Source organism: Achroia grisella, unplaced genomic scaffold (assembly GCF_030625045.1).
Source record: "Achroia grisella isolate CSIRO2021 unplaced genomic scaffold, CSIRO_AGI_Agris_v1 utg506, whole genome shotgun sequence".
Classification (NCBI taxonomy): Eukaryota; Metazoa; Arthropoda; class Insecta; order Lepidoptera; family Pyralidae; genus Achroia; species Achroia grisella.
The window spans coordinates 384,507-398,629 of NW_026712900.1; the positions used below are offsets into that span (position 1 = coordinate 384,507).

At 34.7% G+C, this 14,123-nt stretch overlaps 1 protein-coding gene across 1 annotated transcript in view; it reads right to left on the reverse strand.

The window, feature by feature from the left end:
• Positions 1–14,123, reverse strand: part of LOC131846217 (NACHT and WD repeat domain-containing protein 2) — a 55,211-nt gene that overhangs the window by 4,611 nt on the left and 36,477 nt on the right. Inside the window, exons 23-27 of the mRNA XM_059195465.1 lie at positions 13,892–14,021; positions 12,395–12,513; positions 10,815–10,969; positions 9,139–9,357; positions 763–967 (exon numbers count right to left, since the gene is read on the reverse strand). Coding sequence (XP_059051448.1) covers positions 763–967; positions 9,139–9,357; positions 10,815–10,969; positions 12,395–12,513; positions 13,892–14,021 — 828 coding nt within the window. The remainder of the gene's footprint in view (positions 1–762; positions 968–9,138; positions 9,358–10,814; positions 10,970–12,394; positions 12,514–13,891; positions 14,022–14,123) is intronic.

The following is a 14,123-nucleotide window of genomic DNA, read 5'->3' on the forward strand; positions in this document are numbered from 1 at the left end:
ATATATATATTATAATGATATGTATGTGTTAATTAACACATACAACTTACATATACAATTCAGTTTATGTATTAACACATACGTATGTATAAATACATTTTATAAATATTATAAACGCGAAAGTTTGTGAGTATGGGAGTATGGATGTATGTTTGTTACTCTTTCACGAAAAAACTGCTGAACGGACTTTGATAAAACTTTACAGTAATATAGCTTATACATCAGAATAACATATAAGGTGAAACCGCGGGCACCGCTAGAATTACATATAATAAATTTGTTCATATATTTTGTTATATGAACTACTAGCGATGCAATGCTGATATCTAATACTAAATATACATATTTACTGCATAATGTCCTTATAAACAACATTCACAACTTTTTTTTTCATTAGACAGTAAAAATGTTTTGATTTATCTCGTGAGGTTCAGCCAGCATTTGCAATATAAGCACAAAAATGTGTTTATTTACGACATCACATTAGAAATCTCTAAATTTACTTACATGTGTATGTATTTGTGTGTATGTCTATGTATTTATTTACATGCATACTATTTCTCTACAATAGTATGCATGTATTACACATATAAACCTTCCTCTTGAATCACTATGTCTTAAAAAAAAAACGCATCAAAATCCGTTACGTAGTTTTCAAGATTTAAGCATACATAGGGTCAGACAGACAGCGACAGCGACTTTGTTTTATACTAAGTAGTGAAGATTTCTTTGGTAAAATCTGAGATTTAAAAACATACCTACCTGCTTTTCGGGCGTGTCCCAAATCACCACATTTCCAGATTCAGCTGTGACGACATTATCCCCAGTGGGAGTGATCACGGCGTGAGTTACGATGGCTCCTAAGGGTGCGTCTGCCAATTGAGCAAGAAGTTTCCCAGTACTGGTATCCCATAGGCCCCAGCAGCTGCGTGTCACTGTGACTGCAAGACGCTTATCACGGGCTAAGCTGGAATTGATAATAACAATCATCTCAGTCAGGAAGACGTCTACTGCTGCACAGAGGCCTCCCCCAAAGATCTCCACAACGATCGGTCCTGTGCTGCTCGCATCCATCGCCTTCCAGCGATCTTGACCAGATCGTCGGTCCACCTTGATGGAGGCCTTTCTACGCTGCGATATTAATAATAATCAAGGCCAGTTCACACAGCGCCATCTAGTCCCAAGCTAAACTGAGCTTGTGTTATGGATACTAGACAACAAATACTTAGATACATTAATTATGGATTCTACAGCCGGAGGTTGTAAAAAAAATCCAACCTTTTTCTTAACTTAAATTTATTAATATAAAATAATAATTACAATGCTTATAGTTCGATGTTAGAACAGAATATGATTGATTTATATAATTCTATAAAAATGAAATGTAACTATAGGCATGACGCGATATGGCGTGATGCTCATTGCTGATCAAGCATTTGGTGCCGCGTGCAATGTTTATTGGGGACAGTGCAAATGCAGCAGTCCTTCTATACTAGGCTTGCGTAACACCTCCCCTCGTAGAACAGCGACTATTGAAGACGTTTGTCGTAAATTGAGCTGGGGGTTGCTCTGGGTTAACTCTCCTTGTTTCAGGAACAGTGTAGATTCCTTCCATTTCCATATGGTTGACTGGATGAGCTTGCCTGGTGTTGAGGTATTTTATGCGGAATTTATAATATGTAATGCCACAGGCAAGTACGCAAGCACTTACTAGTATTGCATACATCGGTATAGTCGTATGATATATATACCGCTGTTATTTTCTGTCTGCAGTGTCAATGGAGGTGCTATTGACATTTTCATATTTGTTTCATGCAGGTGATCCAGTTTGATCGAATTCAGTTTGAATGCGGGTTTCAGGGTTTTGTAAAGGTCTTGTCCGCAGGATAAATGTCTTTTCGTTGGAGTTGGAAAACTCACACTGTAGTGCCTATTCTTGAGTTTCTCGTAAGCTAATTTTGTTAGTGAAACAGTAATGGGGTTGCATGTGCGGTCCCGCTGCTGCGTGGTGATGAGCCTCTGGATACAGTCTTGGGGTGATTGATTCTGCATATTGCTGGGTGCGCCGCATAAGTACCATCTGCTCGTCTTCGGACATTCTGTCTCTATGTATTTAAAATCTTTCTCATGAAGAACAAGGAACGGATGGGGTGGTGATAAGATCTCGTGGTGATTATTGGGTATTATACATAATTTATACATATCATACGTAAAAGGATAGATGATGGGAACTTTATATATTATTTTATTATCTATATAATATGAACCTAACTTAATTATATAATATATTTCTCTAGTATCTAAATCTATTACTACTTTATCTGTACCATAGATAGTAGTTATGTTATTAATCATAGTGCGGATTGTATACGAATCTAAAACAGAATGGTGCATAGTAGAAGTTTTTATAAAAGCTATTATAGTTAATTATAGTTATCGCTTACTATATCTATAATTTGAGATAAATGGGCATTTTTTTTTTTACTAAATCATAGTCTCGTGTAGCTTCGTTTTCTATTATCTTACCTACTAAAATGTATATCTTATTCTGATTTGTTACTATATTACTTATGATTTTAGAATACTGAGCAGTCCAATATTTAGATAAACTAACATGTGCATTAAATTCAGATACTATTTTATTTTCATTATCTTGGAGAGATTTTATTACCTCGTTATACTTTTTACTATTGACCAGGAGCGTCCTGAAACAATTGGGCGCTTTTAGGGACTCTTTTTAATCTAGATTTAGCTACAGGACCACGTTTTTTCTTAGTATAAATATGTATAGGGAGGTCTGCCATTACAACGTCTTGTGTGTAACGGGGCACTAACTTTTGTCGGGAAGCAAAAGGATTTTTTACAAAAATCTGTTGTTCTGGTGAATACTGAAGTTCAGTTTCACGATCCTTATTATGATTTTCAGTAATATTTTGACGGGAGGAATTACAGAGTTCATGAACTGAGTTATATACTAATTTCATTTTATCTTTATGGTTATTCATATATTGCTGTAATAAATGAGTTGAGAGATCTATATCAAATGGATCTCGAGGATCAAAATGGCCAGTTATAATTTCAATCGGTTTACACTTTGTAAAACTATGTATACTACTATTGTAAGCCAGAAGGGCATATGGCATAAGATTTATTACCGATTCAGATTTATTATTTATTTTTAATATACGAAGGTGCTCTAGAATAGTTGAATGGAACCTTTCTACGATACCATTCTCATTCGGTGTATGAGGAGCTATTCTGTGGTGTTGAATTTTATGAACCCTGACGAATTCCGATATAAGTTGGTTGGTGAATTCCGGTCCATTATCAGTAACTATGGTTAGAGGTACGCTATGATGTGTACAAAAGTTTAACAACCCTTGCACGACACTGATGGCTGTGCCATCCCTTAAGTGGTAAGCTTGCGCATACTTAGAAAAAGCATCTACTATAGTTAGAAATTTCTCACTTTGTATAGTTAATAAATCTAAATGAACTAATTCTAATGGTCTTGTGCCTGGTGGAACAATTCTGAACTGTTGTTTGATGGGATTGCGGTCATATTTTGCTTGACCACAAACTGTGCATTCGTTAATAAATTTAGTAATCTGTTCACGCATTTTCGGCCAATAATACTTATGAGATAGAGCTAAATGACATTCGTTAATGCCACGGTGATTCGTCTTTCCATCATGGTACTTATTAATGATCTCCTGTTGCCTCAGATATTCTCTTACATTTTCAACTTCTTTTTTTGTTAATAAAATATTCATAGATGAATTTTTAAATGTTTTTTGTATAATAGGTACTACAGTGTACATATCTAGAAATGGATTTATAAGTAAACCTGTCTTAATTTTTGGATGAACATATTCTTTTATAGCATTAATGATGTCTTCTTCGAGATTAGATTTAGATATTTGTATTGATATACGTGTATGAGTATCGAAAGGTTTTGTTAAAATCGGTCTGCCTTTAATATCGCCTACGATGTTTAGAATTAACTGTTTCGTGAATTTATTTAATGGTTCGTCTGTTATGGGTATTTCTAAAATTGGATTTTCGTTGTCAGTATGCACAGTAACAGTATTAGAATTACTTGTAGCATCCGCGACGGTTAATGTTCTTGATTCGTCTACGGTTGGTGCATTATCAGAGGGATTAACTATAATAGACATAAGTTCGTCGTTATGCACTTCAATTCGTGAAAGCGCATCGGCGTTTGTATTCTGTTTACCTTGTTTGTAAACTACTGTAAAATCGTACTCACTTAATTTTAATCGCCATCTGGTAAGACGCGAATTGGGCTCTTTGAGACTCATAACCCACTGGAGTGGTTTATGATCCGTTATAATTTTGAATTTCCTGCCAAACAAGTATGGTCTAAAATACTTTGTTGCCCAAACTATAGCTAAAAGTTCTTTCTCAATAGTGCTATAATTAAGCTCGCTAGAATTGAGTGTTCTGGACGCATATGCAATAGGTTTGTCAGAACCTATTTGTCCTTGAGATAATACTGCACCGATAGCGACGTTAGATGCGTCGGTTGTTAACAAAAACTCTTTATCAAAATTTGGATATTGTAAAATAGGATCATTAGTTAATAGTTTCTTACAATGATTAAAACAGTTAATATAAGTCTGATCTAATGTTATTTTTGAACCCTTTTTTAGACATTGAGTTAACGGTTTAGTGAGGCGTGCGAAATCTGGTATGAATTTTCTATAATATCCTAGAAGGCCAAGAAAACGTTTGATTTCAGTTGTAGTTTTAGGTAAGGGGTAATTCTCAATAGCGTGGATTTTATTAGGGTTAGGCTTCACTCCTTCACTACATATAACATGTCCCAAAAACTCAGTCTCTAATTTTAAAAATTCTGACTTATCCATTTGTATCTTAAAATTGGATTCTCTTAATTTAGTGAATACTTTTTCTAAATTTAGGATATGTTCCTGTAGTGAGGTACTGTATACTATTATGTCATCTAAATATACGAGACATATGTCATTTTGAAGGTCTTTCAACAAGTTATCCATAACTCGTTGAAAAGTTGATGGTGAATTTTTAAGACCCATTGGCATTCTTAAAAATTCGTAATGACCGTTCTCTACATTAAAAGCAGTTTTGTGAATATCCTCTGAACTCATTTCTACCTGATAGAATCCACTAGCTAAATCCAAAGTAGTGAAGTACTGACACCTTCCAAGTTTGTCTAAAACATCTGTTATATTAGGTATGGGGTATTTGTCATCAATCGTTTTCTCATTAACCTTTCTAAAGTCAACGACAAGACGCCACTTGACTTTCCCTGATGCATCCGCCTTTTTGGGTACTATCCAGATCGGTGAACACCATGCAGAGTCAGATGGTCTTATGATATTTTGTTCAAGCATCTTATGAATCTGGTCTCTAACCTCTTGTCGATGAACATATGGATATCTATAACTTTTTGTGTGTACTGGAACTTCATCTGTAGTTTTTATCTTATGTTTGATCTTGTTGGTGAATGTAAGTGGTTCGCCCTCAAGATAAAACACATCAGCATAGTTTGCACATAATTGTTGTAAATTAATTCTTTCTTCCTCATTTAAGTGATCTGTACGGAGGCGAGATAATACGTCTTTAGCACGATCAGATAAAGTTTCAGTATTTTCACATTCATGGTTAAATATTTCAGCTTCAATTGGTCGATCCATTGAAAAGACAATATCATTACGCGTAGTGTTACTTAACTCGACCCAAGCTCTATTATTAACTACTTTTGTTACGCAATCGGAAATTAAACAGTTACAAATAATTTGATTTTCAATTAGTACATCGCCATCCTTGGTATTTACTGGTAATCTAACTAATTTTGAAGAGTTTGCTGGTATAATCTCTTCATAGAGATTTACGTTACGTGAATCATACATCTGTATAGGTATCTGCGTATTACGAGTGATTAGTAATTTATTTTTTAAATCAATATTTGAATCCCATATGTCAAGCAAATCAAAGCCTAATAATCCATCGAAATAATGGTGAAATTTGTATATAAAAAATTTTGTATTATCATTTTCGTTAAATTCTGGGAAACAAGGCAAGTTAATAGAGTAATCATTTTTACTGGTAGCATGTACATTTGTTACTTCAAATGGTTCGTAATTAAGAGGAATGTGACTGAAATACTTTTGTACAGCTTCTGGACTGATGAAAGATTGATTTGCTCCCGTATCAATTAAAAATTTAAGAGGTGGATTACTAATCTGAATATACCCTAATTGTCTTTGTATATGGAAATTTAACTCTATTTTGGTTTTTCTGATGTTATAGCTTCCTGAAAATTTGAATTGTCCTGCACATTTGATGCTTGTTCAACCTCTTCTACTACCGGCATATCGGTATTGAAATCGGTGTTAAAGTAATAATCATTATATTGGTCGTAATTATAACAGTTTTCATATTCGTATTCCGGATAATAATAAATGTCACTATAATTATCGGTATATGCGGGATAAAATTCGTTGAAGTTCGCTTCGCGTGTTTTAAAATAGTTACTAGGCGGCGGGTTCCCGAATTTTCGCCAGTCATGTCCATAAGGAGGTAAAACTTTAGGGACATACGTGCTAACACCACTCATTGGGCGCGGCGAGTTGTTAAAATTAAACTGTTGAGGCGGCTGCCTGTTAGGAAGTCGGAATACGTTACTTTGAGGGTTATAGTTTGGTGGGGGTGCGCGCATAATTTGTTGAGTACGAGTGGGACCTCGTGGTGGTAATCCGTGTGGTGGTACATTATGTTTCCACCCTTGGTTTGGTTGCGGTTGAGTTGTAGATTGCCGTGTATTGAAACCCTGTTGTCTAGACGGTCCCGGCATATTGAAAGGAATGGATTTCGGTATAAAGTTATTTAGGGGTAAGTTATGCGAATTATGAGCTTGTTGCCAATCCTTTTTTTGTACGGTATTTTCATAGCGCTGTTGCATATATAAGGTATTGAGCTCCTCTTGAACAAATTCAAGGGCTCTTTCTATGGTTTCAGGGCGCATACAGCGTATCCTGTAACCCAAGGGGTCTTTTAAACCACGTAAGTACGCTTGAAGAGTAAGCTTTTTATAAAGCGCGCGTTTAGCCTCTATAGTTGTTTGAATTGATTCGTGAAGTGATATGTATGTCATTAAGGTGCTGTATAAATTTTGACAACGCTCGTAGAATTCCTGGGGGGTGCTAGAACCTTGCGTCTGTACAGATAAGTCACTGTATAAAGCTGTTTCATCACGATGATCGGCAAAATTATTGATTAATGCACTCCTAATACCCTGCCAATTTTCTGGTAACCCGTTAGAATTAATAAGTCTAGCAGCTTGTCCCGAAATCTTATTTAAGATTCCGTTAATTAACGCTAAATTAGCTAGTTCATTGCCCGGTTCAGTATTACAGTGTGTTAAAACTAACTGGTCACAAATATTAATAAATCTTGTTAAAATATGTGGATTGCCGTCGAATTCCGGCACTAACCTAAGGGACTTATATATGGTATCGATGTCGCTGCTATTCATTTCTATATGTAAATTTCTATGTTGGTCTAAAATATTAATTCTACTATTACTTGACTTACTACTACCTATCCTAATATTCCGTGATTCTCTAGGATGAAAAATCTTGGATACTTAAAATTACACACATAAAATAATATTAAAATATATTAAAGTATGGGAAGTAAGGACTGAGAAAGATTCTAAGTACTTACTGCATATTACTCGAACGTAGAGCAGGTACAGGCGGATCTTGATACACTTTCGAATTTTTGAATAACTCCACTGTAGAAATCCCGTAGAATTCGAATACTCAAATATATATATATATATTTTTATGAGTATCCTACCGACTGCGCCAATTATGGATTCTACAGCCGGAGGTTGTAAAAAAAATCCAACCTTTTTCTTAACTTAAATTTATTAATATAAAATAATAATTACAATGCTTATAGTTCGATGTTAGAACAGAATATGATTGATTTATATAATTCTATAAAAATGAAATGTAACTATAGGCATGACGCGATATGGCGTGATGCTCATTGCTGATCAAGCATTTGGTGCCGCGTGCAATGTTTATTGGGGACAGTGCAAATGCAGCAGTCCTTCTATACTAGGCTTGCGTAACACATTTTTTGAAAATACACGCATAATATACATAGAGGAAAACAAACAAACTCATATTCATAAATACAAATGTTTATACCGTACGAGGAATCGAACCTGTGACCACCGGAACTAAAGCAATGTGCTAAATTTATAGACCCAGAGCCCGTCAGGTTAATCGGGTTTAATTAATGAAATTATCCATTTAAGGATTATTGGTCGAGCGTGTAAGCTTGCCCCTATAGTAGATTTGCATTTTGTAAAATTTAAAGATAAACAAATAACAATAAAATCATAATATAGACTACCTCGGTGGTCTAGCACACCGCTTTACGACCGATGGTCGCAGGTTCGATTCCTCGCACGGCACAAACCATTTGTATTCATGAGTATGATTGTTAGTATCGGTCTGGGTATTTTCTATGTATAATATGTATGTATTTACAAAAAAATATATCTATGTGTATGTATCAGTTATCTAGTACCCATAACACAAGCTTTAGCTAGCTTAACTTGGGTTTAGATGGCGCTGTGTGAATTGTCCTGAAATTATTATTATTATTATAATAAAAAATTTACAAATAAAATCAAAATATTTTTATTCATGTAGGTCTATTACACACTCTTATGATATGTCAAATCTACCGTCAGTTCGGAATTATTTCGAGATGAGAAAAACTGACAAGAAACTCAGCTCGTATTCATATCAAATATGGTTCTACTACCTATAATAACCTCTCCGTAACCTAAAAGGAAATAAATACGTACTAATTTGATATCCCAAAGATAATCAAAATCAATATTAGCGCCATCGAAAAATAATTTATTATTTTTCACTTTTTTCACGATCCTACAGCATGGGGTTTTTCAAGAAGGGTATATTAAGGTTTCTTAAGGGTCGGCAACGCGCACGTAACACCCCTTGTGTTACAGACGTCCATACTACGGCTACGTAACCATGTACCATCAGATGGGCCGTATGCTTGTACCACCGTAGTGGTATAAAAAAAACTTACCTGATAGAGTCAATTGGTAATTCCTGCCGGTCAATTTTATGGACCTGCTCAAAAATATTATCAATGTTCCATATCTTCACGGTGCGATCTATTGAGGAGGTGATCACGTTGTTCCATGTGCCGACGGTCAACGGCTCCAGCTGTACTATTCTGCCAAAGTGGGCATCCAACACCTTGATCAGTTTCGTCGTCTCCAAACTCCAAACGTACAGATTCTTTCTGGAAAAAGAAGCAATTTTAATAAACAATAGAATTAAACTTTATTTTTCTAAAATAAAAGTATCCTAAGTTACTCTTTATTACATCAGCTACCTGCCAAAATAAGTCCCGTCAAAATCGGTCCAACCATTTCAGAGATTGGAGAACTGATAGTAATACATAGATTTTTTTTCGTAAATACATACATAACACCCAGACCGACACAAACAATCTTACTCATGAATACAAAATTTTTGTGCCGTGCGAGGAATCGAACCCGCGACCATCGGAAGTAAGGCGGTGTGTTAAACCGCTATACCACCGAGGCCGTCTGGTGGAAATGCTTAAATATTTTTTTTTTTGTAAAACACACAGCTCAATACAAGCTATCATAGCCATAAATACAAATATTTATATCATGCGAAAATTGAACCCGCGATAATCGGAAGTAAGGTAATCCAAACCACTACCACTAAACCATCAGGTTAAATATATTTACCTGGTACAAATTCATAACCTAATATTGTAACAAGTATGTTGTGTACATATACACACAAAACTAAAACAAATATTAAACAATTACGTTATAAAAAGTGAAAATGTGATAGCCATACAAAAGTATAAGCAATATCGTTTAAATACGCCTTATCATTGTATGCTTTCGCTTATCAGGTGCTAACAGCATAGATAATTATAGTTATAGTCCGTAGAAAACATCCAGACAATCATACTCATTAATACAAATGTTTGTACTGTGCGAGGAATCGAACCCGCAACCATCGGAAGAAAAGCGGTGCTACATGTTGCGGCCCTACTGCTATATCACCGAATCCGTCTATAGAATTATTATATAAGCTATATACCACAAGAACAGCGCCGCAGGATAAAGCTAGTTTATTGTTGTAATATTGAAATAACCATTTTTTACTACATACATATGAATATAAATACGGTACATACACCAAAATAACATTTTTACAATTTTCGTCTGTCTGTCTGTTTCTTCCGGCTAATCTCTGAAATGGCTGGACCGATTTTGACGACGGGACGTTTTTTGGAAGGTAGCTTATGTAATAAGGAGTAACTTAGGCTACTTTTATTTTCAAAAAAATATTTTATAGTAGAAAAATAAAGTTATATTCCATGCGGACGAAGACGCGGGAACAGCTTGTTGTAAATAAACATATAAATAAAATTGGAGTGTCTGTTTGTAATATAGAAATAACCGTTTTTTTACTACATGCATATGAATATAAATACGATACATATACCAAAATAACATTTTTTACAATTTTTGTCTGTCTGTTTGTTCCGGCTAATCTCTGAAATGGCTGGACCGATTTTGACGGGACGTTTTTTGGCAGGTAGCTGATGTAATAAGGAGTACTTAGGCTACTTTTATTTTAGAAAAGAAAGTTAATTTCCACGGGAACGAAGTCGCGTGTACAGCTAGTATACAATAAAATTTCGAATCTTACCTAACGCCAGCGACAGCGTATGTATTATTATTGCTGATCATAAAAGAATTGGACAGTGTCATTTTGGTAGATATATTTCGGATTGTGTGAGGCAATTTTAGAACTATTCCTTCAAAACGAAAATCTTTTTCTTGTACTTCATCTTGTTTTTCATCCTGAAAGTAATAATTACATAAATTGTATGTATTTATGTATGTATATATATGAGTGTATTACATATACCATATGTAATTGTTGCAATGTTTTTTTTTCTTGTATTGTGTGTTTTATTGTACAAGTTCAGTTCAAGTCAAGTACATCTTTCTTTTCGTAGAGATGATAATGGTATGGTGCACCCGCCTGCGCTAACGGTATACGCTGGCGGGACACCACTGAAGGATGATAAGATGAGTATGAGGTTAGGTCAGTTATGTGTGACAAATTCACCAAACTACCAATCACTATGGTTTCCAGGGAGAACCGCGTGGAGGTCAACCCAACAGGATACACAGCCAACAATGGGTTCGGCAGTCCATTTTTTTTACGGATGATAATGGTATGGTACACACGCCTGCGCTAACGGTATACGCTGGCGGGGCACCAGTAGAGGATGATAAGATGAGTATGAGGTCAGGTCAGTTAGTCCATCGTGACGAACAGTCTACATAGGTATGATAACTTAATTCTCTAGAATGATAACATGATTATATCACATGCTTTCCATGTGGAGGAAAGTATCAAGTGATTAGCGTCGGGTGGGCTTATCTTCTTTGCCATGCTACCTACATAATAATAATAATAATCTCAGGACAATTCACACAGCGCCATCTAGTCCCAATCTACGCAGAGCTTGTATTAAATAAAATTATTATTTTGTATAATTATATAATTACTAGCTACTCGCCCTGGCTTCGCCCGGGTGTACATCATCATCATCTGCTTCATCCTTATCCCATTTATTTGGGGTCGGCGTAATATGTTTTTCGTTTCCATTCATCCCTGTTCGCAGTCATCGCGTTATTTACTTCCTTTCTTACCATATCATCTTTCACACAGTCCATCCATCTCTTTTTTGGCCTTCCTCTGCCCTTATAACCATCCACATTCATTTGTAACATCTTTCTTAAAATATTATCCTCGTTCCTACGCATTACATGTCCATACCATGATAGACGATTACTCTTCAACCTCTCTGACACGTATTATACATATAAGCTTCCTCTGGAATCACTCTATATATTAAAAAAACGGCTTCAAAATCCGTTGGAAGTAAAGAGGTGTGTTACACCACTGGACCACCGAGGCCGAAGGCCTAATAACAATAATAATCTCAGGACAATTCACACAGCGCCATCTAGACCCAAGTTAAGCTACCTAAAGCTTGTGTTATTGATACTAGACAACTGATATAAATACATGGATACATTTTTTTTGTAAATAAACACATATTATACATAGAAAACACCCAGACCGATACAAACAATCATACTCATGAATACAAATGTACCGTGCGAGGAATCGAACCCACGACCATCGGATAGTAAAGCGGTATGCTAAACCACTAGACCACCGAGGCTGTCAATATAAAAAACTATACATACCAAATCATCTTCTTTTTTATCCTCTTCTTCTTCTTGTTTCTTCTTAGTCTCTGTTTCGTGATTCTCTCTGGATATTACATTATCAAAGTCCCAAACTACAAAGCTGTACGTAGTAGTTGCTGGAGAATGATAATTAAAATAAGCCAGGACATATAACACAGCGCCATCTAGTCACAAGCTAAGCAGAGCTTGTATTTTGGGTACTAGACAACTGATACAGATATTTAAATATTATTTTGTAAATACATACTGAATAGACAAAGAAAATACCTAGACCGATACAAAAAATCATATTCATTAATAGAAATGTTTGTACCGGTAGTGTATAATAATAATCTCAGGACAATTTATACAGCGCCATCTAGACTAAAGTTAAGCTAGCTAAAGCTTGTGTTATGGGTACTAGATAACTGATACATATACATAGATATTTTTTTTGTAATTATATACATATTATACATAGAAAATACCCAGACCAAAACAAACAATCGTATTAGTTAATACAAATGTTTGTACCGCGCGAGGTATCGAACCAGCGACCACCGAAAGTAAAGCAGTGAGCATAGATGACAGTTCGTTATTACCAAATTGTTTCCCATTCAGTTACATTATTAATGTATGTATTATTATTGTAGCCATTATTCATATCAACTTATACATTATTTTAAAAATGAACATAAAACTTTGGAAACGAAAAAAATATTGGAGAAATTGTATCTTTTTTAATTTCTGCAGATCTATTTGCCAACCGGCATTAGTATATATAGTAGTATATATATATATATATATATACGTCGATTAAATAGAAAAATGGCACTATTTAATATGTACATTTTTTAAAAGACATTTATTTTATGTTTATTTTTAATTATGGTAAATTAAGTTTAATTATATGTACATTTTATTTGCTCTTTTTTTTCGTTTGTTGTTTATATTGTATTTTTTACATTGCACTGAATAAAATATTTTTCTTTCTTTCAAAGTTTTTTTTTTTATTTAGTTAAATTATTTTCTCCTATAAATTTTTAAATTTACACAGAAGTATTATATCATTTTAAAATTATTTAGATAATGATTAAGACGGCGTGGTTGATTTAATTGACTTATATAAAAGGATCCAATTCTAGGTTCTAATTTTGAAAAATGTCATTTTTCTATTTAATCGACGTATATGTAAAAAAATAAAGATAGTTATGCAGACGCCAGCTTCTCACAACAATTGATTGTAATAATAAATCTATGCAATATATTATGTACAATGTTTATGAGGAGAAATAAATAAAATATTATTATTATTTTTTTTTTCCCCTCTTAAGGAGAGGAGATGGCAACATACCCCCGGCAGAAGCACAGTCGGCCGGGGTTCAGGGCCCAGGGAGAGAAACCGGTGTACAATGCAGGCAGAATCTTATTATTATTATTATTATACATAGAGATTTGACTATAGTAAATATAATAATTATAATATGAATAGAGTCAATATTCAATATTTCTTACCTAGCAACATACGGTCTTTCTTCCCTCTTTTGAGCTGCAGCATCGCCTCAGCCGTATCAGTTTCTTTATGCGTTAACTCTTGCGCTTTCACCCAACATAATTCATCTTCATTAAGCTCAAATATTGTAATCTGTAAATTATTATTTTGTATAATTATATAATTACTAGCTAATCGACCCGGCTTCGCCCGGGTGTGTTACACCACTGGACCACCGAGGCCGAGGAATAATAA